Source organism: Rhamphochromis longiceps, linkage group LG14 (genome assembly GCF_057381845.1).
Source record: "Rhamphochromis longiceps isolate RC_006_pf linkage group LG14, R_longiceps_female_GT1.1, whole genome shotgun sequence".
Classification (NCBI taxonomy): domain Eukaryota; kingdom Metazoa; phylum Chordata; class Actinopteri; order Cichliformes; family Cichlidae; genus Rhamphochromis; species Rhamphochromis longiceps.
Window position 1 is genome coordinate 30,072,650 of NC_140570.1, and position 26,124 is coordinate 30,098,773.

At 39.4% G+C, this 26,124-nt stretch overlaps 1 protein-coding gene across 3 annotated transcripts in view; it reads right to left on the bottom strand.

The window, feature by feature from the left end:
- pitpnm3 (PITPNM family member 3) overlaps nucleotides 1-26,124 on the bottom strand; it is a 96,594-nt gene that overhangs the window by 45,022 nt on the left and 25,448 nt on the right. For 2 of the 3 annotated variants that reach the window (XM_085379553.1, XM_085379551.1), the window contains exon 3: nucleotides 12,270-12,380. In XM_085379553.1, coding sequence (XP_085235679.1) covers nucleotides 12,270-12,380 — 111 coding nt within the window. The remainder of the gene's footprint in view (nucleotides 1-12,269; nucleotides 12,381-26,124) is intronic. The other variant, XM_085379552.1, reaches the window with a different exon arrangement.

Here is a 26,124-nt window from a genome sequence, read left to right on the forward strand (position 1 = left end):
GCATCCTAGGACACACCTTGTCTGGGCCTGCTGCCTTTCTGGGGCGAAGCTTCCTCAGTTGTCTCCTGACCTGATCCACTGTGACACTGGGAGATGTTTGGGAGGAGGGGAGGGGGGGAGATGTCTTGCTGCTGAGAGAGAGATTGGAGGAGGGGGGTGTCATGGTGTCAGGAAGGGGGGGAAGCGAGGGAGGTAGGAGAGTGGGGAGAGGACTCTGTAGTAAAGGTGAGGGTGAGGGTGGGGGGGTTGTGGGCTGGTCAAACCTGTTGAAGAAGTTGTTGAGTTCGTTTGCCTTCTCCACAGTCCCCCCCACTGTGCCTTTCTTTAAACATTGTAGAGATGAGGCTCTGGCTCATTAGCCACCTAGATCACCTCCTGTTTGTCTACAAAGCCCTCTCCATGGTCCGGCTCCATCTTACATGCCCAACATCTTATACTCTACTTCCAGGTCCCTCCGGTCAGCTGATTGGACCACAGTCAGAAGCATCCAATCTAGATTTAAACTCAGAGGAGACTGTGGGTTCTCAGCATTCCCCTCACATTCAAACCTACCCATTTTCCACCGAGTCTTTAAAACTAAACTTAAAATGTATTTTTATTCATTGGCATTTGAGTCTTTCTGAATTTGCTCATGTACATTTATTTGCCACAACTGTATATGTTTAGCACCTACTGGCACTTTTATTATTTTTACTTAATTCTCATCTGTTCTCTTGTTTTTATCCATTCTGCCTGTTGAACAGCACTTTGATCAACGTGTGTTGTTTTTAAATGTGCTTTATAAATAATTTCGAGGTTGAGAATATTAAATTGCTAAAACCTTCAACTGCTAAAGAGCCACAATTTTATCCTGCAGCACAACTGTCTCCATTAAACTAAAAGACTATTTTTTTCTGACATGAATAGACGTAAACCCAGCTTTGTAACTAACAAATACGCAGCTTTGAGATTTGGTTTTTTTTCCCCAAGCTAGAGGAAATAGCAAGGACAGACAAGACCGAGCACTCAGCCATTCGCCTGATAAATAAAACGGCGTTTCTTGTCATCTCATTCCTGACATGCGTAAACTAGTGGACCATATTCGTCCAGGACGACCACACAGACTGTTCACATATGTAAAGAAACCAACATGTGTCTATTATAAGGTCAGCCAGGAGATCTGTGTCAGGTGGCTAATTTGTGCAATTTCTGAGCTGGTCAGTAGCAAACAAACCATTTTTACTTTGACATGGGTAACTACTTTGTGGGATAAGTTGATTATTTTTGTCCAATTAATTATGTTGGTCCAATGACTGATAATACCAAAGTTTTTTTTTCTTTAAGATCAGAGATTGTATTATAAATATCTCACTCCTGCATCTTTTTTTTTATTTGTTTCATTATTCTACAGTAATTGCTTTTGTCTTCCCAGTGTCTATGCTTCTGTTTGCAATTTTGTTTTCAGAGAAAGACAAAAACATTAATTTAATGGGAATTAAAGCAAGAGTGACATTGTGCCTATCCAAGCATCGTGTGTTAAAAATGACTGCGGGGATGCATGGGTAGAATACAGATGAGCCTCAGACCTTAAATTTATGTTTTCTGTCTCACTCTGTGTGTTTTCTGAATAGAGCTCCGGGGTGCATTCACAAAAGAGAGCCGTGGTGCTCCACAGAAAACAGAAAATCATTCTCCCATTCAATATATTTCTCTCCAGGTCACTTGGTGTGGAATTATATTTCCACCATATATTATGTAGCCAGAGAAACATCATCTGTGGTTGGTTATTTGGTAGGGCTTATCACTTAGTCACCTCTACCAAAGTGTTTGATGTTGCAATTTCAGATAATGTTATCCCAGCTTGGCACCGCACGCCAAGAAAGCAGCCAAGTCGGAGTCAGTCACTTTTGTTTATCAAGCAGCCCATATTTTTCAAAAAAAGATCACTTATGTAATGTGGCTATTTCAGGTCTGACTGTATTATATCGTATTAGTCAGTCAAAGAAGTGGAAAAACACAGGAATGAAAGGAGCACAGCATAAATATACAGATAATAATCTTTGCATAGTAAACAGATGGGAAGTATGAAAGATGCTGGAGCGGTGGCTGATGTGAGATCGCAGCATCTTACCGAGCAGAGATAAAGAAAGAGTGCAGAGGAGAATAAGGGGCAGTTGTGCTCCAGGCATTCCTCTCTGTCGCTGAGGTTTTCATCACTGTAAGTCACCTCTACTGCAAGAGAAAGTGTTTATAGGAGCCAGTGGCTTGTGGAGTAATGAAAGTAGAAAGAAAAGAGAGGGAATAAAAGAACATGATGAGGCTTATGGAATGAATGGGCATAGAAACTGTGGAGAAATATAAGACGGAAAGAGCCAGCTATGTTTCTGAGAAAACAGAAACCGATGGAGATTAAAGGGCAGTGGATGTCAGCTCAACTGCTAAAAAGACTGACTGACAATAGTCCAGCTGCAGAACTTTATGTTTTCCTGATTATCACAGATTTTAATTGATAATAAAAATCCCACAGGAAACAAACCATAACACAGCAATGTGATTCAGCCTTCTTCTTAGTTTTTATTAAAAACCACTGACAGTAAATCACCAGCAATGAGGTGATTAAACAAATGGGCAGCTGTAGCAGCTGCGGTTCTTAGTGATTCATTTACCTGGTATGAGTGTTGATAATTACAGCACAGTAAATCTTCCACAGAAGACAATTTGGACATGTTTACATGTTTTTGAAGGATTGATTTGGATGTGCTGATGCCCAAATGCATCAGATTTTTAAACACTTAATCCACAAAAACACTTGTAATGTAGCTGGCACCCAACACTTTTCCCCCAATACCTTGGATTTTTATACTCTCCTCACTAATTGCTTTGGTTCATCCAACTGTGCTTCACAACTTTGTTTTGGTTCACTCTCTCTGCTCTCCTCGGCATCATTTATGGCAATTCAATTCAATTAAAATCTCAGTGAACAAGTTGCACAGAAAACAAACACAGAAACTATGACCACTTAAAAATCAAAGAATATCATTTAGGAGAGGATGCAAAAACAAAACCCTTTAAAACTGCATTCTTTTCCCAAGTAGTCATACAAGTTATGTGGCCTAGTCATGTTGATTTCAATGACTTGCATGTTTCATTTTCCTGCCCTTGTGAAGTGCGTTGTAATAAAGATACTGATAAAGGCTTTGTCTTATAGAGATATTACTCCAAATGTCACCTACTGATTCTTAACAAGTTAAATTAAAAACATTTTTCAGGCCTCTTCTGTGAATAAACTGTTTTGTAGACACCACTTACAAATTGCTTTCCTGCAAAAATGATTCAAATATCAACATTATCTCCTGAGTCAAAACTGACGTTGTGCATCATGATGGCAAAAATGATGGTTTTACATAAAAGTAGAAATTTCAGCCCTCTATTACAAAACAACAAACTCAAACGCTGTTTGGATTATTGCAATTTATTTGATGAAGACACTGTCAAGAAAAGACTTCCACACAGTGCACACAGGCTACACAGACTAGCATTACTAGTTGCCTGCCATCCCTTTATCCATCCCTCCATCGCTCCCTTATTCAGGGTTGCTGGGACACCACTCTATGCAGAGAATCCCAGACCTCCCCTTATATCCACTTCCTCCAGCTTATCCGTGGGGACACCAAGGCATTCCTAAGCCAGCTGAAAGATATAATCTCTCCAGCATGTCCTGGGTCTCCCCCGGGGCCTCCTCATGGTATGACATCTTGCCCACCTCAAATGACTCTTTGCAGTGTGGAGGAGTAGCACCTCTACTCCTGAGTGCCTCCTGAATGACTGAGCTCTTGACCTTATCTCTAAGAGAGAACCCAGCCACTCATTTATGATGCCTGTATCCACAACCTCATTCTTTCAGTCCCCAAACAGAGTTTGTGACCACAGGTGAGGGTAGAAACTTAGATTGACAACATTTATCCCAGTTATTACCTGGGTTCAAGCATTTTGAGATGACAGTCCTGTGTAATATCAGCCAACCATTTGCACATATCTACCAGCCTCTACAGCTCAATCACCATGTTGATCAGTTACTTCAGTAGGATAAGAAATGGTCTCTAGAGTCACAGGTCTTCCTCTTTCAATTTGTTCTTCTTTATAAAAGGATAATACAAATACAAATTTCCCTTGCTAAAAAAGCAAAGGACATCCAGGGGACACTGAGGTAGTGAGTCAAGCTCAAGGAACTACTTATCAAGTCATTTCTGCTGTTTTATTAGTTTTTTTCTTTCTTTTTTTTACCTGCTGGCAATCATAATTCATTTTCCAGACATATTTGTATCTAACCTTGTTGTGTCGATAGTTTTTTTCTGCTTCGATCAGTTTTGCAAAAATTAAATTGACATCTTTAATGCTTCTGTGCCCCCCACAAGCAGATTGCAAACTATTAAAGCATGCAGAATCTTCCAGGCATGTACACACTTTTATGCAGCACGAGTAATGGAGAGTGTTTTTGTGTTGAGTATGTTTGACGTAAAGACTGAGTGGAAGAGAGAGAGAGAGAGAATGTAATTACAAATGTAATAACATTCTCAACAGCAACGAAAAAATGTTCTCTATTTACTTCCCCTCTTATAGGCTCTGTGGAACAAGTATAGTTCCACAGTTAGAAAATATGTTTCATGGAAGGCATATGTGTGCAATATTATTATTGCTTACACACATGTGACGAAGCTTCTGATTTCATTAAAGCAGGGTCATGTAAATTGTGCCACTTTTCTATTTGGCAGGGACACTTGCAGTGTTTCAGACATGACTCTGTGTTTTCTCAGTTCAGCCTCTCAAAGAATGCAAAGACTGCAGCTTAAGACCTTCACGGATTTAATGTACCGTACTTCTAATAATGCACTGAAGGCAACATATCCCTCGTCGCCTACAGTATAGCTGGGCTATTTTCTTTAACGGACACTAAGTATACTTACATTTTTATAAATCACAGATGTGCCTACCAGCATTAGACACCCTGACATTACTGAAGTAATGGTGCATAAAGAAAGTGCTTTTCTTATCTGACTTCTATGAGCTAAGATCTGAAAGACTTACATCAGCTGACAGCAATGACAGCTGGAAGCGATCACTACATAATCCTCCTGTCGTGCCCTATCAACAACTCTCTCTAGTCTCCTTCCAGTTCTACAGCTAGATAACCAGATACGTTCCTGTGGGGTTTGTAAATATGCAATTTTAGCTGTTCACAAACAGTCATACAAACTTCATCACATGTCAGTGTCAAGCTGTTCAAATCCGATAAAAGGGTTAAAATCAAGATTCTTAAGCTCTGAACATCATTAATCAACCCAGGATTAAACTTTGTTATAACTAATGCCATGGCTAACAGCAATATTGGAAAACACAAAGTTATACTTCTATTTGATGTTTTATGTCATCCCCTTTCCCTTTACTCCAAGTCCCTCTTTTAACTCTGAGATCTTTTATCCGATTACTCGTAAAGTAATCTGTGTCATTGATCATTCAACTCACTTCGATTCAAAAAAACTTTATTGATCCCGAAGGTTGGCCCGAAAGGAAATTGGGTAGATCATGTGCAGATGTTTGAGATTCTAGACTTCTCTACAAATGCAAATAAATTCACTCAGATATAATCACACTTGTGATGTTGTGACATAAGTACCAGAAAGTAAACTTTTAATTATTTTCAAAATAATGCTTGTTTTTTAAAGTCATTAGATGTATGCTGTATAATCATTCTACAATTGAAACAGAACAGTTAAAATAATCCTTGAAAGTCCAAAATTACCATCACATTCATGCTTACAATTAGTGTAAGTAATATTCTGACCACAACTGTATCTCCAGGCTTGCCTTCTTTCAACAATGCAATATTGTCACAGTTAAGAAAATCCTTACAGCATGTTCTGATAGGTCCCTGAAAAGCTTTCAGCTTGTGCAAAATGCCACAGAGGTCATAGTTCTCTCATATTCATGTCTCTTCATTGGATCTCTGTTATATGCAGAATTTAATCTAAAATCCCTCCTCTAACATAAAGTTCTAAATGACCAGTCCCATCATATCTTAAAGACCTCATAGTACCATATTATCACAATACAGCACTTTGTTCTCAGAGTTTGGCTGACTTGTGAGTTTTTGAAAGTAAAATGGGAGGCAGAGCCTTCAGCGATCAGGATGTGCTCCTCGTGAGTTTGGGCTCAGGAAACCTCTCTCCTTTTATTATTGGGCTCTAAACTTTCCTTTTTGCTTTTAACTTTAGCTCATGTGACCCTGAACAATCCTTTAATTAGGCTCAGGCTGTTGGTGAATTGCCCAGGATGCACTGAGCTCCTCTCTTCTAATTTCCTCTTTCACTCCCCATGCATTTATAAGCCACAACTGCATCTCATTTCCATATTTTATACTTCCTCCTCTTTGTCCGTGCTCTCTTTGGATCTTTCTGCAGGTATCTCTGGCTCAAGTGTTGTCTCCCCTTTCTTTCTGTCCTTACTTTGTTGTCACCAGAACCATGGTGGCCGCACTCCAAAGACTGCTCTTCCTGTTAAAAGGGAGTTTTGACGTTTGACTTCCAACTATACCTGTAATGCCTAAAAAAGGAAACTGACAAGCTGACTTTCTCTTTTATTATATTTTAAGATATTTGCCTCTATTCACTGGCCACCTTATTAGAATCACAAGTTCAGCTGCTCATTGAATCAAATATCTAATCAGCAAAATCACACAGCAGAAACTCAATGCATTTAGGAACGTAGACTCGGAATAGATGACATTCATGTGACTTGAATGTGACATGGCTGCTGGTGCCAGACCTGCTGATCTGAGTATCTGAGTATCTGATCTGCTGATACTGGGATTTTCATGCACAGCCATCTCTAGGGTTTAGGAAGAATGGTCCAAAAAAAGAAAAAAAAAAACATCCAGTGAGCAGCAATTTTCTGAGTGAAAATGATTTGATGATGCATTAGATCAGAGCAGAATCAGAATCTTATCAGACTGTTTTCAGCTGATAAGAAGGCAATGTGATTTACATGTATGCAGATGAGCATCTCTGAAAGCACAACATTCAAACTGTGAAGAAGGTGGTCCAGAGCAACAGAAGACCACTCCAGGTACCTGGGATGATGAACCTTGACGAACACAACTTGGATCCATGTGGATCCATCCGGCGTTGTATCAGTGGTTTAGGCTGCTCGTGGTGGTGGTGTAATGGAGTGAGGGACAGTCCCTTCCCATAATTTTGGCTCCTTAATACAAATTCAGCATTGTTTAAATGCAACAGCCTACCTGAGTGGTGGTTTTGACATGTCCATCTTCTGATGGCTGCTTCCAGCAGGATAAGACATGTCACAAAGCTCAAATCACCTCAAACTGGTTTCTTGAACATGACAATGAGTTTATTGTACTCAAACAGCTTCCACAGTCAACAGATCTCGACCCAATAGGTAAACGGTTATCAAACAAGCTACTGAAAGGGTGTGTGGAAATTTAATTAAAGCACACTAAAGTTCCCATCTTCATAGTAATACAGGAATCTCTCACAAAGAACAAGAGCTCGGTTCAGTGATCCATATTTAGCCAGGAGTCAAAGAGAATGATGGATGGCAGTGGCACAGGAAAATAAATGATATGAACCTTTAACAAATAAGACAGATCTTAAATCATTTACTTTAACGAAAACAGACTGCTACCGTGACACTCCAAATAGTACTTCTACAATGAGCTCATCACGTGTCATGACTAGCTTACTAAGAGGTCTGTTGATCTGTGAGTGGCTGTAAAGAAGACATCATTTTATAAATAATTCTCCAGTTAGCACCACATGACTTAGGTACAGCTTTCCTGCAGGAGCAGCTTCTTTCATCTCTGCAGGACCAGGCTGCACCCCCACTGAACTGCACTGATTAAAAGCATCAACTCCAGTTTGTCAAACCTCAGAAATGACCTTTGCAAAGAGGGCCAGTCCATTTCTCAGTAAACAAGACAAAGAAAAAAAAGTGCCATGCTATAAGCGTGTGCATTCGGCATAGGAAATTTTATTAATGTCTACACTGTGTTTTGCCCACAGCTAACCCGATGAACATTTTCTATGGATCTTAAATTATTTTTATTACATGTTAATAAGTAAATTCCCGCACTTAACCTTCAAATATATAACTATATTATAGTATTTTTTTTAAAAAGGTTAGAAAACATTTACATCAATTTACACCTGAAGGCCTCTGAATGTCATCTCAAGTCATTCCCTTCTGTTCTATTAAAAGCCACTGATGTGGATAAATCCCTGAACTGATTTATGATCTTTGAAGGCACACACTGAACTTGTCTTTTTGTCTGAGAAATACTGTAGCGTTAAATCTCTAGGCAATATGTAATTCATTACAGTGGTTAGATAACCATGCAGGAGAGTTTCACAAAAGAACGTAATCAAATAAATTTCTCACAGGGAGAATTTGTTAGACGAACCACTCGATCTGAAGTCTGTACTGAGGTCTGAATATGAAAACTGTTGAAAAATTATGTTCCTCCTGTCAGTACTCTTTGTTTCATAAATATTTATACTGCTCCGTACTGGGAGAGCATCTTCTTATTTTCTCAAAACACAAAGAATGTAGATGTAGACGTTCATTGATTTTGTCGATTGTGATTAAAAAAAGCTCATTCACTAAGAAAAATTCAAGAAAAAGTCTTTTAATCCAAAAATAAAGTGCAGCAGTTCCGGTGTTAATCCTGAGGACCTTGAAGTGAAAGCACAAGGGAAGGGTAGACGTAAAACTAAGCAGAAAAGAAAGAAAATGCTAAATCTTTAAAATCAAAGGAAGTTCTGCTCATTGAAATGTAATAAAAATGTTCCTGTATGTACTTTTTTCTGCCTCATTAACTCTTATTTCCTGTGAGGATGCGCCTGATAAGAAGAAAGTACAAAGTAGGGCTGCTCAATTAATCGAATTTTAATCACGATTACGATCAACGATCATTAAAAATAACTGAGCCGATTATTAGCCCCTCCCTCATGCTTTACTCTCGCGCCGCTCCGTGTGGCAAATCGAGCGCAAATCGAGCGCACCTCTCTGCATTTCGAACACGTGTCACAACAATTAAGAACAGCGGTCCCCAACCTTTTTTGCGCCACGGACCTGTTTTCATGGACCGGCCTTTAAGGTGTCGCGGATAAATACAACAAAATAAAACTAGTTCCGGTACCGAAAAAAAGAACATTTATTCATAACACAGGTGAAAAAACCAAGGAAAAACCGAGTAAACGATAAACACGATAAAAACCCTGAAAACTATACATTTCACACCTGAGCCTCAACTCTCGCGGCCCGGTACCAAATGACTCACGGACCGGTACCGGTCCGAGGCCCGGGGGTTGGGGACCGCTGATTAAGAGGACCCGAGGGAAGCTCGGAAAGCTAAGCAGAAGTTATTTGGAGAGGAGAGTGACTGCTGTTGGTTGAAAAGAGAGGTAAAAAAAAAAAACTTCAGTGGTGTGGAAACATTATGGGTTCGCGGAGTCAGACGTGGATCAAGTAGACACAGTGTGTAAACTTTGCCACAGTGTCGTAGCTGCACCACAGAGCAACACTGCAAAGTTCACTAAACATAGATGTTTACATTTTTCATTTATTTTTTATATTGCAAACATTTGCACTGTTATCAGTATTTGCACACTATTTTATATTATTTTTTGACAATCTTTAAAGTCATTATTCAATACATTGTTGTTGTTAAATAAATATCGTCAAATAATCGAGATCTCAATTTCAGTGAAAATAATCGTGATTATCATTTTTGCCATAATCGAGCAGCCCTAGTACAAAGCATCCGACATATATGAGATCAAGCCATCCATGGTCTTGTTTAAAATTTAGCGACAGTCTTGAATAGATTGAAAAAAATATTAGAACATTGCTGCTTGTAAAGAATTGTGTTTTATCAGATGCTTTGCATGCACACAAACAAACTGAGGAGCACAAAGAATGAACGCAGATATGCATGTTTCATGCTCAGTGATTTTTTTTCCACAGGCATCCAAGTACATATCTCTGCCAGCCTTGTGTTTATTAGCTGCTTTCAAAATATTCTTGTTATCTAACTGATCAATTACAAAATATTCACCACATGCAAGGTAGCCTGACCGGTCTCTTCCACTTTAAATTATGCCTTGGACTGTGTAGGAGGTTGTTTTCTCAAGTGGTTTTGATGCAGAAGCTTTAACCTAAGTTAATCACCCTTTCCGATATTAGGCTGGCATCAAAGAACTCAGTGTAATGTGAAGCGGTCACTGGTAATAACATAATCTCTGTAAACATATTCCTGCATAAAATCATGTAGACTGTCTAGGCAATGGACAACACATACTACATTTGCTCCCACAGCTCTCTGGTTTCTGTTTGTAGACATTTTGTAGGTACAGTACTGAACAATTCTGTCTGTGCATCCTAATGCAGTCCATGTAGAGAGCAGAAGAAGAGCGCACTGGTCAAAATACAATCTCTACTATTGTCTTGTCAGCCATTGTATGACAAGAGTTGCTTTTTATTAGCTGTTTTAATTATAAGCACATGTATACAAAGACTAGAAACACTGACTGGCATGTGGAACACAAGTGTTGACCTGGACATCGACATTATCCATTGTCTAAACATCCGCTGGCTTCATCAAAGCCCTCTAAACATTGTTTGCTTTTCTCAGCGGCTTAAGATACCAGACAATAGCTGGTGTTTTCCCAGATTGATTGAATAATACAGTGATGCGAACTCTGGAGGTCTGTCCAGCTTTAAACCTGCATTTCTTTATTGTTGTTATAAATTAGATTTACAGTGGAGGACAAACAAAGCTTAAGCTATTTTCACACATTCTCTGCATCCCTGAACTTCTCTATGACTTACCTGACAGATGTGCCCACATCGGACATTAGCCAATGTTTAACCTGCCAGCTCCCTATTTACAAAGTCCATGTGATGTCAGATTAACCTGATATATTCACTGCTGGTGAGTAAGTCTTGTGTTTGCTGCCTGGTGCACATTCAGGTCTCTCTCTCACCTCCTTTCTCAGAGAGCAAATGCATCTGAAATGGTCAATTTTCTGTTGTGGAAACTCCAGAAAACATCCCAGCCTGATTCTCCTGAAATTGTCCAAAGTTCATGTGTAAAATTGCCTTTTGTCACCAGATCTTTGATGTGAACTGGCTGTATTGAATCCGAATAGCCATTGTCCAAAACACCAGCAGCTCTTGTTTGTTACTAGCAACTGTGAGTACCACCTCCACTGTTTTCAACTGATCTATAATTCATAATATTCTACTTTCTCGTTAAAACCACATTAAGAAATCATGATAACTACAAAAACAATCATCATCGTGAAACTCTGTCAATATAATGGTGTCAATGCATTTATATGCAAGTTTTTAGTGGACCAAATAAGAGATGTTGCCCTGAACACAAGACACTAATGAACTGAATAAATCTGATTCAGTGATTTAACTGATTTGATACTTGGTTATGTGACTGTATACAGTGCCTGCCAGCCTTTGAGCTTTGACTAAAGTGACTAGAATCAGCACAGGGAAATTTGATTTCTACGTCTCTAAAATTATACTTATGATGTTTCCTGGAAAAGAGCCTGGTTAAACAAAGTTTGCACGTCCCGGTGACGAAGGTCAAGCTGCTTAAAATATGGATATTTTCCTAAGGATTTATTGTTGGGAACAAAACCTTCAAAAGCCAATACATGTTAACCATTTATTCTATCATAGTATCTATTAGTGTCAAGTGGACACTAATGCTGGCCAATCAAATACATGGAAGGGTCGACACCTGGCATCATTATAATTATTTACCATTTTATTCTGCAAAAAACTATAAATTGCAAGAAATCTGATGACCTGTAAGAGTTATAAAACTGCCTCAAAGAAGATATCTTACTGTGCAAAAGGCCTCCGTGCCCCCTGGTAGCAAACACACACTGAGGGCTATTTTGGGTCTGCAGTTCAAAATTAGAAAATATTACCCTGTACTCATTATGACTTAATAAGATGAAATCAGGGCAGTTCTTTCACTTCTTTTGGCCCTTAGTGGTCAAAAATGACTTAATGTAGCTTTAAATACAAGCTACAGTCCATTTACGATCTGGCCGCAATTATCATCATTCAGTGGGAAATTTTCACTATCATTCCAGGCAATTTGGACCTTCACTATGGATGTGTGAGCAGTGTAAAAACATCACTGCGCAGATGTCTGTGTGTGTGTGTGTGTGCGTGCGTGCAGAAAATACCGTGCGACTGGTCCTCCATGTGTCCCAGCGTTTCGATCTGCTCCACCAGGTCATTTGAGTTCCACTGACTCATCCCCAGCAGAATGGCGCTCTTCCCCTCCATAACATCTGCTGGGACACGCACACACAAAATGAAGTAAGGACAGTGCAGCAAAAACAAAGGCCTGTTCTTCTTTCTGCATATCAATAATATGCCAAGTTATTGAAGCTTAAACTGATCAAAGTGAAACAACATTAAAGGCTCAACTCATTTTGCCAGAGTAGACTTCTTCTCTGTTGCTTCCTGGCATCTCACATGTTCTCATGTAAAACTTTTAGCACTTCTTCTACCACCTTACACCTGTAGCAAATGGTCGACACTCTTACATTTTTATTTTGGTTTGCCAAACAGTGTAAGTTTATGCCAAATGCAAACACATCTTAGTGTGTGGCAGCCAACAACTTGGCAAATAACCAAAAGAAAAGCATAAATAGCTATTTATGCCTTTCATCGCCACATAAGTGAATCACAGACATTGTTTATTAATGTCTAAAACATTTGGCACTGCACACATGTCTGATAAGCACATACCTTTCACATTGACTTGCTATTGTGTTGTCTTAAATTGGGCAAATTGATCTTTCACGTAGCTGTTAGATGATCTGAACACCTGGAAAAGTCAGTTAATAAATTGTAGAGCAGCTGAAAGTGTGAATATTTTTAAACCTAAATTTAGAATCTAACTCTTGACTTAGGGACATAACAGTTTCTATGGCAGGGATACTGCATTTGATAAATAATAAATACACCACTGGACCAAACCCAAGACAATATTCTGTGGTGTTAAGCTTTAAAAAGGTTATCTTATTATTGAGAACTTGGCAATTACATGTTTAAAAATAAGATATTGTTTATTGAATGGAGGACCAAGCACAGAAATGTTACTGGGATGTGTACTATCAACACAATAACTGGAAAATAAGCATCTGTAAAATGCAAAATATTTTTCAAATGCTGTTTTTCATGCAAAATAAATGTGATCCACGAGATCCAATAACATTTGTTAAGTCAAAATGAGTCACGAGATTGTTTTATTTTTGGTGTGCGGGGAGCCAACTTGCCTGCTGTGGACCTGGCTTGCATATGCTTCCAGCACACTGTGGAGTCATTTGTAACCTTAAACCTGCCAGTTGAAAGTAAATCTCAATTTTTTGCCATTAAGACCCGATTCTTGCGTTGGGCTCTTGGGCCCACTAACCTGAGCTCAAACATTTATTTAAAAAGAAATTGCATGTGATGGTAAAACAGTTCTACCAGATCCAGCTTCCTGTTTCACCAACGATGCTTGTAGCCTGCGTAACAGCTTATTAATGGCATTCTAGGAGAAACAGGCATTCTATCATGCTTCTTGCCTAGTTAGCAATGTATAGGGTATATTATATCAGTTTTATATTAGGTATGCTTTCTTTAAAACATAACTCACCACACTGTCATAGTAAATGACAGGCTCTACTCATCACAGATTGTCATCCAGGACTGTTTGAGATGGGCCCTGTCATGCATGAAGAAACATCTCTACCTGACAGACTTTTCTCCCTAACATCTTGGCTGGCAGCCCTGAGAGACTCTGACGTAGAGCTACAAGCTCCGTCTATCTGGATCACACAGCAGCCAGAGTGCTGGTCACAGTTTGTCTTTTGCTATCTGCTCTGATTCTTTCACCCTCTGTGCCCCCTCTTTCCACTTCAATTACACAGTACTGGGATGAATATAATGATGCAGAAACACACACAGACACACACAAACACACTCGCAGTTTCAGACACACAGACAAGCACTAAGAAAAGGGAAAGCACTAAGGAGGAGACGCATATTTGATCCAAGCAAAGCGTTTCAGGATGTAAGAGGCCAGGTTTTTGGACAGGGGGAGAATGTAAAGTGGGTTTTACACAAAACCATGAAAACACAGGTTACTGAATATCTGTGGAAGGGAGAGCAGAGCAACAATACTCATCCAAGAGGCTCCTCTGAGAAGCAAAATGTATTCACAATGAACAAAAAAACCTCCACTTAAGCTAAAATCAGCATGGCACAGAAATAAGCTGCACACAATTTCATCTGCAAATGAGTAAAATAGTAACACCAGCTCAGGAAATCAGGTGGCGCACAATGAAATGTGCTGATAAGCAAGAGGGTAGTAAAGCCATTTATGTCCACCGCATCTCTGGCTTCTGGAGTATACGAAGGAACAGCTAAATCGGATTTGAAGAACAGGTATAAAGAGGAATGGAAGTGTGAGATTTGACTGCAGCTGACAGCCCTGAGGGAGGGAAAAAAGAGATTTAAAAACATCTCTCAACCTGTCAGCTCGCAGTCAGTTGTTGTCAGAGTGGAAGCTGCCTCGATTGACCCTGACCACGCCGGTGTTTTAACAATTCTCAATTTCTTCGTCTCATCAGAATGAGTTGGTTGCAGGAAAGGAATACCAAAATACTACTTCGGGCTTTATTTTAGGTCCATTCAACTTCCGATGACTTGCTATGAAAATGAGATTGCTTCGGGGATTATCCAACAAAATGGTATAAAAAGGATGAGTCGGGTAAGTAGGCTGCTGAAGATGGATGGCACTGAAGTATCACGCGCAGGTCACATCCAGACAATAAATATGTGATCAATTATACAAAAGCCAAAAAGTGTATAAAGGATGTGTAGACACAAGTTTATGCCTGAAGAGGAAGGTTTTAGTTTTTCATCGTGTACTTCAAAGTTATATCAGCCATCTGACTTTTTGTTGTTGAAGGCATATTAGAAATATTTAAATCAAGTCTTTTAATGTGTGAATTATCTGCTCTGTCAGTGTGACCTCCTCTTTACACATGATTTTCTTGAATTCAAACAGTTTGACAAAAGTATTGCGTGATTTGAACAACTGATTTTATCAAAAGTCCCTAAGTATCGATTCCAAATATTAAACTTGATTCTTTTCTCTGGAACTCTCAGTATGAGGTCCAACGAGTGGCTGATGAGAGTGAAGATGATTAGAGAGTTGAGAGAGACAGCAAATCCACAGAGGACAAATAAAGTGGCTGATAACCATTTCTGTGATTAAGAAAAAAAAAAAACAACATCTAACCAAGTCAAGATCAATCTCGTAGAGGTATCATTACCGGTACTAAGGTCTACAATCAAGAGACACCTGCATGAATACAGACGGTTTATGACAAGCTGCAAACCCCTGGTTAGATTAATGAACAGGAAGAACGGATTTGAATTTGCCAGAGAACACCTAAAAGAGCCTGCACGACGCTGGAGAAATTCCTCACGCAAATGAAACCAAGATTAACTTTTTAACTTGTATCAGAAAGACAAGAAGAATAAAGTATAGAGAAAGAGAGAAGCATGCTGCATTATCTGATAACATGGGGCCAGCAGGGTGCCAGTTTAGCTCGATGGGATAAGCAGGTAATCATATCTTGCATAGCTGAGAGCAGCTGGCCTGGGTTCGAATCTGACCCACGACCTTTTACCACATATCTTCCCCTCTTTCTCTCCCTCTGCTTTCCTGTCACTGTACCTTTTTAAATAAAGCTGAAAAAAAGAATGGTGGCATAGCTATGGCATGTACAGCTGCCAGTGGAACTGGGTCATTAATGTTTATTGATGATCGGTCTCCTGATAGAAGTAGCAGAATGAATTGTGACATGTACAGATTCTCTGCTCAGATTCAGCTAAATGCTGGAAAACCGATTGGACAGCGTTTCAAAGTACAAATGCATAACGACCCAAGCATGCGGCAAAAGCAACTCCAGAGTTTCTGAAAGCAAAGAAGCCGGATGTTCTTGAATTGTTCGTCAAGCCCCTCTGAACATGTGGAGCTATTCTACAAAAATAGCTGTAATTCCTGCAATAATTTTGTTAAAACCATTGAATTACAGCTGAAAGTCTGCACTTCAATCACATCTTGATTGCTGGGTTTAAAATCCCTTGTGGTGATGTACAGAAGCAAAATTACAAAAGAAAATGTCCAAATTTCAATGGACCTGACTGCAATTGTACAATCAGCTACACTAGCTGAGCTACTCAGCTTGTTCACAACTAGCGAAGTGTAGAGCTTGGCAATACATGAAAACATCTCTCCCATGCAGCCATATCACCATTCAGCCCTTCACCATAGCAACAGGGGTCGCCAGCGGTGGACATTTAATCTGACTTTAGAAATCAATTTTGATTAATTATGTGATATAACCTTTTCAGAATTTAGCAGCCTTGTCACTGCTGCCCCAAACTGCTGACTGCAGTGACCCTGAAGCTGCATGATCAATATAAGCACTCACCATTACTTTGATGATGAATCTGTTCTTCTTCTTCACATCACAAACTGGGGGTTGGGGGAGGGGGGGGGGGGGCAGTATAAGAGGAGGAAGTAGGTGTAGCTCCTGCAGGGGCCCTGTAATTTTTAGTGACTGACATTCTATGTTGGTTGCTGCATATAAGCAAATGTCCAAAACTTACAGTTTTTTAATATTACTTTGTCTTTTTCTTTGGACAAGTAATCATCACATAAGCCCTGGAGGGCCCTAAACCAAACTAAAGATAACTACTCGATTACTACACTGTTTATTATCTCTATTAATAGAGGATGTGTCACGATCCTGGGATGTTTGACCCAGCGCTTTGAGTTTTAATATATTCTCATGTTTATGGTTTATTTTTTAAATTCATTTAGTCATCTTAATCTCCTCGGTCGCTCAGTTATAGTTCTTTGTTTATTAGACTCCCTCTGTGTCGTCACCCCCTATGTTTAAGTCTCCTTTGTCGGTTCATCATGTTGAGTCTGCTTGTCTTAACCTGTCATGTTTCTTGTCTTCGTGTCCTATGTTGTCAAGCTCGTGCCATGTCTGCCTTCTATTATGTTTTCTGTTTTATTTTGAAAAGGTCTGGTGTCCCATGTGTGTAGTTTCACTTCCCCTGTGGCGGCATTATGTTTATTCTAATCACCTGTTTCCCCATGTGTTTCCACTTCCCCTGATCACCTCCTGTGTGCATTTAGTTTGTGTGTTTTCATTCATTCCTCATCCAATCGTTTGCTATCCTGCCATGTCATGCCATGTTTCCAGGTCTTAATGTATTCAAGCCAAGTAGTCACGCTTAAGGTTTTTCATGTTTATTTTCTCCTCACCATGTTTTTCCATGGTTAAGATGTTTTATGTTTTCTTTCTAGTTTTCCCCAGTTTAGGTTATTGTTTTTGCTCAAAATTATTTCCACCCTTTTATTTTTGTACTGCTCAATCAGCCATAATAAACTACGCGTTTTCTGTTAGAATCAAGTTTTGTTTTTGCGTGTCTGCATTCGGGTCCTCCGCACTCCAAACAGTCTGCTTGAGCCAGACTTTGACCAGATGTTATTAAATGCCACTACAAATGTACAAAGACTGTGCAAAAGAGCCCTGGTTTGAAGCATATCCACTCACAATCAAATTAGATTCTAACCAAATATAGTTCAGGGAGTACACAACAACATAGTAATGCAAGTCTGACTTGCATTAAAACCCAATTTACAACCAAAACAATCATATGTTTTAATATCCTGTCAGGCTCAGTCCTCTCGCTATTTAAATTAATGTCGCAAATAACAAATCAGGATTAACACACAGCAAATTTGTTAACAGCTCACATCAATAAACAATCGAGTTGGCATTCGCCTAAGCAGCCAGACAGCAAAAATAGTCCTGATGTAAAAAAGGAAAACTAAATAAACTAAAAAATAACTGACTTCTCCTCATTGTGTATGCAACTCAATTGCTTTTGAATGCAAGATCCTTAAACAAAAGTCGAGATGTATTTATATGCCAAGGTCTGTATTATGCATTCTAACAAGAAAATATAAATGTGATAAAATGTAAATGTGGTAATTGTGATATCATCTAAATCAAAATAGCCCGGCATGTCTCACAGCGAGGAGGACAAGGAGGAGGAAATCAAACTGTTTTGACCTAAAGAACTGTTATAGCTCATCAGGAATTTAACGGTACCACAGCTGACACTTCCGGTCATTAACCGCAATAGAAATTTTTCTTTTACTTATAAATTGTTTTCATTTTTTTTGTCTGCTTGCATTCATTTTTAAAATACTAATGATGTGGTGCTGAAGGGGTGAGAGGCTGAAGTGGAGGTGTAGGATTGAGAGTAGAGCTGGGCGATATGAGATTTTTTCATATCACGATATGTTTTTTTCATTTCAGGCGATAACGATATCTATCACGATATAAGCCAAATAACTATATTTGTAAGATTTAAATGTGCCGTTGCTCACAAGTAAAATGTGAAATAATCAGCAGCTTGTTTTTAAATATTTATTTCCCATAATAAGTTCAACAGGGTAGATGTACTTAAGGAACATGAGACTTTTTCAGATAAATAAAGGCAAATATTGCAAACTACACAAAAGGCAGCCGCTAAAGCGTTTAAGTTTCAAAATAGAACAAATGAAACAGACTAAATTGTCAATTCCACTTAGAAACAAAATATTAATTCTAAAAATAAATCTTAGTTTGTTTTACAGAAGAACAGACAAAACTGACTAACTTTTGTCAGTATCAAATAAACTGAGAACTAAAAGGAAATTCTCAATCTCTCCTTGTTGTATAGCTTAGCTTTTCAAACAGTTTTAACAGTTACTTTAGTCTGACAAAAGCCGAATGACGAATTAGCGCTTCCAGTCAGAGACTGAGGCTACGTCCACGCGTACACGGGTATTTTTGAAAACGGAGATTTTCCATTTTCGTTTTAAAAAAAATAATCCCGTTCACACGTAAAGGCAGAAATGAAGGAAAACGCTGCTATGAACATGCCAAAGCAGCAGGTGGCGCTAGATTCCTAACCGTGCAGAAATGTTGGCCAATCAGAAGTCTAGAAGCCTCGGTGGGAAAAAGTAAACAAAGCTGCGGCATAGAAGCAGAACCGAGTCGTATGTGTGGAGGGACAGTAACTGTGTGTATATGTAAGCATTTAAACACTGCAGAGAGTAGAATTAACAGTATTGTAGAAATTCATTTCACCGAAACAATAACGTGGCGCACAGTGTGACGCATGCACCAGTTTATTGTATTTCCAGACTTGCTTTCGGCACAATTTACAGTGCACGCTACTCTGTTTTTTGTCAGACTTGAAATAGCCGAAATACCTTCACACTACGGAACTTCTATGGCTCTTCCGTTCGACAATCTCTCCGGCATTGGAACCATCATCGGTTTTCTCTTCGGTCACGCTCGGTTGATTTTTCTAGTCGGCACACTCATTTCCTCCATTATGCGCTGGCTCCATTACCCGCTGGCTGCTTCCCAAACAAACACACGTGCGGCTTGGCACTTGTGCTGTACTTAGCAAGTCACGCGACGTGACTGCGGCTGTGATTGGTTCAGCTCTGCGCTACTGAATTTGGATCGGCTGACCTTTTTTTTTTTTTTTTTTTTTTTTTAAGAGGACAAGAGCGGCGAGGTCTATCGCGATAGCTTAATTTCTCTATCGAGTAAAAGTTATATCGCGATACATATCGTTATCGTTCTATCGCCCAGCTCTAATTGAGAGAGACAAAATTTTTCAATTTTACTACTACAGATGGTGTAAAAAGAGGAAATGAAAGCAATTCTCACACATTTACACACACTGCTGTTGTTGGTAATACAAAAACAACACTTCACGTTGCAGAGAAACAGACTGCATTTCTACATTTACGTCTACAGCATGACACAGCACAAACCACTCTGTGATGCAGGAAATCTTAATCATGTTTCATTCCATTTAACACCCCAAATGTATTTTATTGTTGGGGATTGGTGATGAGAAATGCCATTAACTGCAGCTTTTCTGCACTGCATTTTCATTTGGAAACAAAAGAGCCAAGAAGAATCGCAGCATTGTCTCTTAAACTGTTACCCTCAACCCAAAACAGACCAGTTATCGAATAAAACTGGACTAGGTTTAGTCTTACTAAGCAATTTTAATTAGAATTGCAATGTTTAGGTTTGCACAACTTATTCAGCAACGCAATCTTTTTCTAAGAGTAATAACTCAAAGAAAAAGCCTTTATTCTATTGGCTTGCTCAAACTGATGATGTCCCATCATGTTTCTGCATGTGGTTTCTTCACTGCAGGCAGAGCTTCAAATAATTTAACAATTTGAAAGTATCCTCTTGAAATGAATCGGTAAAACTCCTCCTAAGCAGAGTGGTTTGGATTTTCCTTGTCTTCTCTGAGGATAAGCTTCGAATGTCTTGTAATCTCCTTTCACTGGAGAGCTTTCTGGATTTGAATTGGAGGTAAACTTGAGGTTTACCTGCCTCTGGTGGAAAATTAATATTTTATGCTCATCAATGAAGCAGACTCCAGAGCATGAGGTGGACGTTCATGAATCCGCTCAGCATCTTCACCGGATCTTTGTGGGTGTCTGCACGTCAGCCTGGGAAACTCTGTGACCCCCAGTGTGTGCTTCACTTCTGTTTTTGTCATCACTGTAGGCCAGCTCCAGAAGCTTCTGACGATGTGACAAACTGATTTTGTGTTTGCGTGCTGGGGTGCGTGGGGGCTTTGCTAAGGGGCAGCTGTGCACAAAGGAGTCAGGGGAGTTAATCAACAGAGATGACAGCATCAAACATCCAGCAAACAGCTGTGTTGCCTCTACACCATGTCATACAAACACTGGCTGACACGCAACAACATCAGTAACAAAAAAATAAAGCTCACAGCCTCGGTTCTCATCACAGACGTTGATGAATTTCATGTCTGCTTCCCTGTTTAACAACATGATTTACACTGTCATTTGTTACGTCTTATTCAAGTTTTTTTTTTCTTGCAAAAAACTATCAAGAAAAATAATCTGGAGTCTAGTGCTTGCTCAGATTTGTACTCTAATGCTGCAGTTAAAGTAATTTTCATCACACTAAACAATGAATCACAAATATGCCTTAGGTTTTATTTGAATTTTTTTGCAAATATTAAATTTTGATGGATTTTTAGGGAAGAATCGGTTTCTGAAAAAATGAAAAATCTGTGAAAGAGCAGCAATGAAAATCAGAGAAATGACAAAGAAGAGGATTGTGTGAAAAGAGGCACATCAGCAGGATGAGATTTGAGGCAAAGAATGTGAGGCGCTGTGGCTAAAAACATGTCTTTTTTGCTGTACAAAGCACATATGTGATTAGCAGTAACAGATGAGACCCAGCTTCAGTAATATGTATGAAATGCTCTGTTAATTAGAAATTATATGCTAATTAGAAATTGTATGATAATTATATGGTAATTATTTGGCTGGTATTTATTATTGGTTAATATCTGGTTAGAGAATTCTAGTCTAGTGAAAGCTGTAATATTTAAAGATCTTTTAGAATGAATTTGAACATCAGAATAATATAGCTTTATTTATTTGCTTTGTTCTGATAACTAACTATAAAACACTCATACTTGAGATGAAACATGGAAGTTGTCAATTTGTTCAAATAAGCTACTGTTTGTACTACTGATAGAATACCGTCCTGTTTTCATTCATCAGGCAGAACAGAAAATACAAGCACATTATTTAATAGGAATGCTGCAACCGGCCTCTCAAGTCTCATTTAAAGGGGCACTACAGGAATCTTAACCTGCTACATTATGCTAGAAATGAGGGGCCAATACATAAAGTCATATTTCCTATACAGTATACTGTCACCATATTATTGTGAACCCCCAAAAGGACAAAAGTGATGCCCTAAACTAATGCTGCAAAACCAATCTCCTGGATGACAGATGAAAAACCTCACAAATGTCAAACCCTTGTTTCCTCCGCTTATGTATGCATTTTCATCTTTTCTTTTTCGCAAACTCTTTACAAGCAGTCTTTGATCAACTTGTAATAGATGCATGCTGTGACCAACCAATTATATTGATGGGTCTCAAAAGCTTAGATGAAGTGAAAGCTCTGGAATACAGTGTAGCCACTTCTGAATACTCAGCTTAAAATGCCATGTGCAGGGCAAGAGCCCTAGAGATGCATCATTTCCTTTCCAGGAAGATCCAGAGAATGTATTGTATATACACAACCATCTGTATAGATACAGCTCATAATCAAGGAAATGGTTTAAACTACTGTTTAAAACAATACCACCCCCCCCCCCCCACCCCCACCCCCCCCCCCCCCCCCCCACACACACACACACACACACAAAAACCCAAAGTGATAATAGAGGCAGCCTGGGCTCATCTTTTTAGCAGAAATCTGGGGAAATGCTCTGACAGTCTTCATACATTTTCATGTTTTTTTTCCTCTGTCCACTGGGTAACGCAGTGCAGATGAAGGCATTCATCATAACAGCCTAAATAAAACTCCCCCAAGCTTATTGTGATGGTTTGAGTGGTGGGCCTATAATATGACAAACTAACCACTCAATCATGCTTTCATTCGGAATCCAATTCTTTCAGTTTCTCTCTCAACTTTTCTAACTTTTAAATTACTTTTCATGAGAAAACCATATATCCCCTCTGCCTGCAGGAAAAGAAGAGACGAGTTATACACAACCAACACTCAGAGGCCTGCAGTTAGCAAGCAGCTGTAGTGGGTCATAACTTCAACAACCTTTTATGACCTTGGTCTGGTTTCCCTTTTAAGGAAGGCATCTTTCATTCTAAGCACATGTTTATGTTTAGAATAACTTGCTCTGTTGTCTTTGCTGCAGGACACAGCTCCACTTCTCCCCCGAGCTCAGGCTATAAAGTCACAGACAGACCACAAGGAAAAAATAAATTCAGTTAGAATATGCTCCCCTCTCTGTGCTACGCTGTATATCCTCTTTCACTTGTGCTCATTCTTAAGAGCCTTCTTTGCAGAATGAAACAGTCTTGCTTTCATCCAACTTGAAAGGATAATCCAGGGTTTTCACAACCTAATACTTCAAAAACACTGGCCTGCCCCAAGTCCTTCCGATAGTGTGCTCGGTGAGAGATGACAAAATGAGATGTGATATGTTTGCTCTCCACAGACCAAACAAACAAGCAATAATCCAACTAGAGATGGACGAAATGGCCTGAAATAAAAGACAGGACCAAAACCGAATGGTGCTTGGTGAAAAGCGTCTTGAATACAAATTCAGGCCACTCTACAAAGAAGCAACAGGGTTTTCACCTCACAACAGATGGATATGGAAACTTTGATGTTACAGATTCTCTATAAAATGCAAAATTCATGACTGGAAAACAATAGCATCCTCCTTGATCAGTGTTTCAGCTATCTTGACTGCTTTGAGGAGACAGATGTTCCACAGCAGTTTATGTCTGAAGCTACAGATTATAGCCAGTTGGCTTTGGTGGGTATACAGGCAGGAAATTAGGAAAAAGGTTAATTAACAACCTAAATAATCTTGACATGGGATTATTACAAGGGGGGACATCGTGTCATTTAGAAATTACCCTCTAACTGTGAAACATGTCAGTTATTACCAAACAATGTAATAACTGACATCTCTGGTTGCTATTTGCATAACCATCAATAGGCTGCACACAATGACTGCTGAGCCTGTTGAAACGCATGCTACCATGCACTGAGCTCTCTCTGTAAATTGGTCTCTAGGTTATGTAGCAATATATATCCTCTTGAAACTGCACTGTATAACTTTTAATTTTTAATAGACAGCATACAACTTATTCATCGTGCAGCAAAGAGGCAGAAAAAAGTGTGCTTTAAAAAAAAGCTGAAATCACAGGGGACTAACGGTAACACAGGGAGTCTTCTTTTTCAGCTGCTCCCTTCAGGCGTTGCCTCAGCGGATCATCATTTTTGAATATTCTCAGCAGTCTCTCTTTGCATCTCCCAACAACATAGGACTTCTCTGGTTGGAAACCTATAGTAGAATTTTTACTTTACAAATTAGAGGCATGGCAGGTTCTCACAGAATTAGGATGATAGATGACCTCTGCAATCATACTAGAGGTCCGCCAATCCTATTTAAGGTGTAAAGACTGATTCTGTCATGATTCGGCTGTGTGCAGGCTGGATGAGGACCCAATCGCAAACTCACAGAGGCAGGAATGAACTCAAAATTCACAGCTTTATTGCTGGAGAGCAGAACCATACAAATTAAACCGGGAAACTATAACGTAACACACAGAGAAACGCACGGCCATGGATGAAGGGAGAACGCGACACCGAACTGAGGGAGACGCAGACATAAATACACAGAGGGTTAACGAGGGAAGTGGGAACACACGGGGAACACAGGTGACACTGATAATCATAACAAGACACGGCAGGAGTAAACGCAACACTGACGGGAGACTGTCAAAGTAAAACAGGAAGTACACAGAGGTTCAGACAGGAGGAGAGAGAGCACGGGGAGAACACAGACATAACGGGCTGGGGAAAACATGGAATAAAACACAAGGAGAGACGAGGGCTCACAGATACACAGAGGGGCACACAGGGGGTAAGAGTCACAAGGGGAAAACACATAAGGAACAACGTAACAGAGCAACCCAGGAAGCATGGCCTAAATAAGGAACAAAATACAAAAATACATGAAAACTAAGAATACTGGGCCAACATGGCCCAGGACCATGACAGATTCCAATATCATACTCTAACTATGAAGCTTCACAGCACATTTTCCAACAGTGCCAAAATGTTCATTTGAACTAATTAACAAGAAATACATAAACACAAAGAAAATATCGTCAAGATAATTGCAGCTTCTTTCCCCATTAACCACCAATATTTAATCAAAGGACATAAGGGACATCTCCGTTTCTCTCTGCTTCACAGCCACGTGGGATATTTCTTGGCTGAGAGTGGAATTCCATGCTGCAGATAGTGTGAGGGTGATGAGGTACATCGGCTCACATATAAGGCATGTGTGCTATCTTTTCCCCCAGTGATTCCTCGCCACTGATAGGCGCCTCGATGCCGGCCTCATAAAATGCAGTGCAATGCACAGCTCTGCTCTGCAACAGCTGTGATAAGGATAAATATTTAATGTTTTCTAAGACTATGAGTTGTAAACGTGCCTTTTTTTGGCAAAGAGACTACGCGGGAGAGGGGAGGCAAGGAAAATCAAACAAAACTGAATGAAAATGGTAGGGAAAATGGCATCGATAAAAGCAAAAGTTAAGGACAAGACTGTTATATAAAGTTCCTCCACACCGAACATGTGACTTACATTTTCCCTTAAATGCAAAAATAGAAATGAGTGCAGCACTTTTTATCTGATACCCCAGAGGCACATTTTTATCATGTTTTCATCTCATACAAAAGAACACTAAACACCCGAAACTCTAAACACACTGCTGGATATTCACCGACCTAATGTAAAATAAGAACATGTTACACTACTAAAACCATAATTCAGAAGTATCTCTACCATCAGACTCTTTGGGGATAAGCACTTGGAGTGGATAATTGGAGCGATAAGTGTTGTACTTATTCGCTGATTAACTCCCACTGGGACCGTGAAAAGGCTAGCAGTCCGGCATGTTCTCAAGTGTGTCTATTTATGGTCAAGCTGACATCTAAATGAATTTAAAAGGATCTTCAGCAGGAAAGTGGACAACAATTAAGAGTGACAGACTTCATTTGTCATCTATATCAAGTCCGGTCACTACAGCAATCATAAATACACAATACGGACCTTCTGCTTTGAAATACAAGGAGCTAATTAACCTTTGTCACAACCTGTTACATTTGTCTAGTTTTATTATTTGATTTATTATTCTGTAGTTGGAATTCAATCTTGTATGATATCCCAGATTCTTAATTGTTGAGATTAGCGATTATTGGCTCTTTTAAGCAAGTTTTCATCATTGAGAGAAGACACTGAAAAATACCTGCACCACCAATCGAAGCTGTCTGTGTAG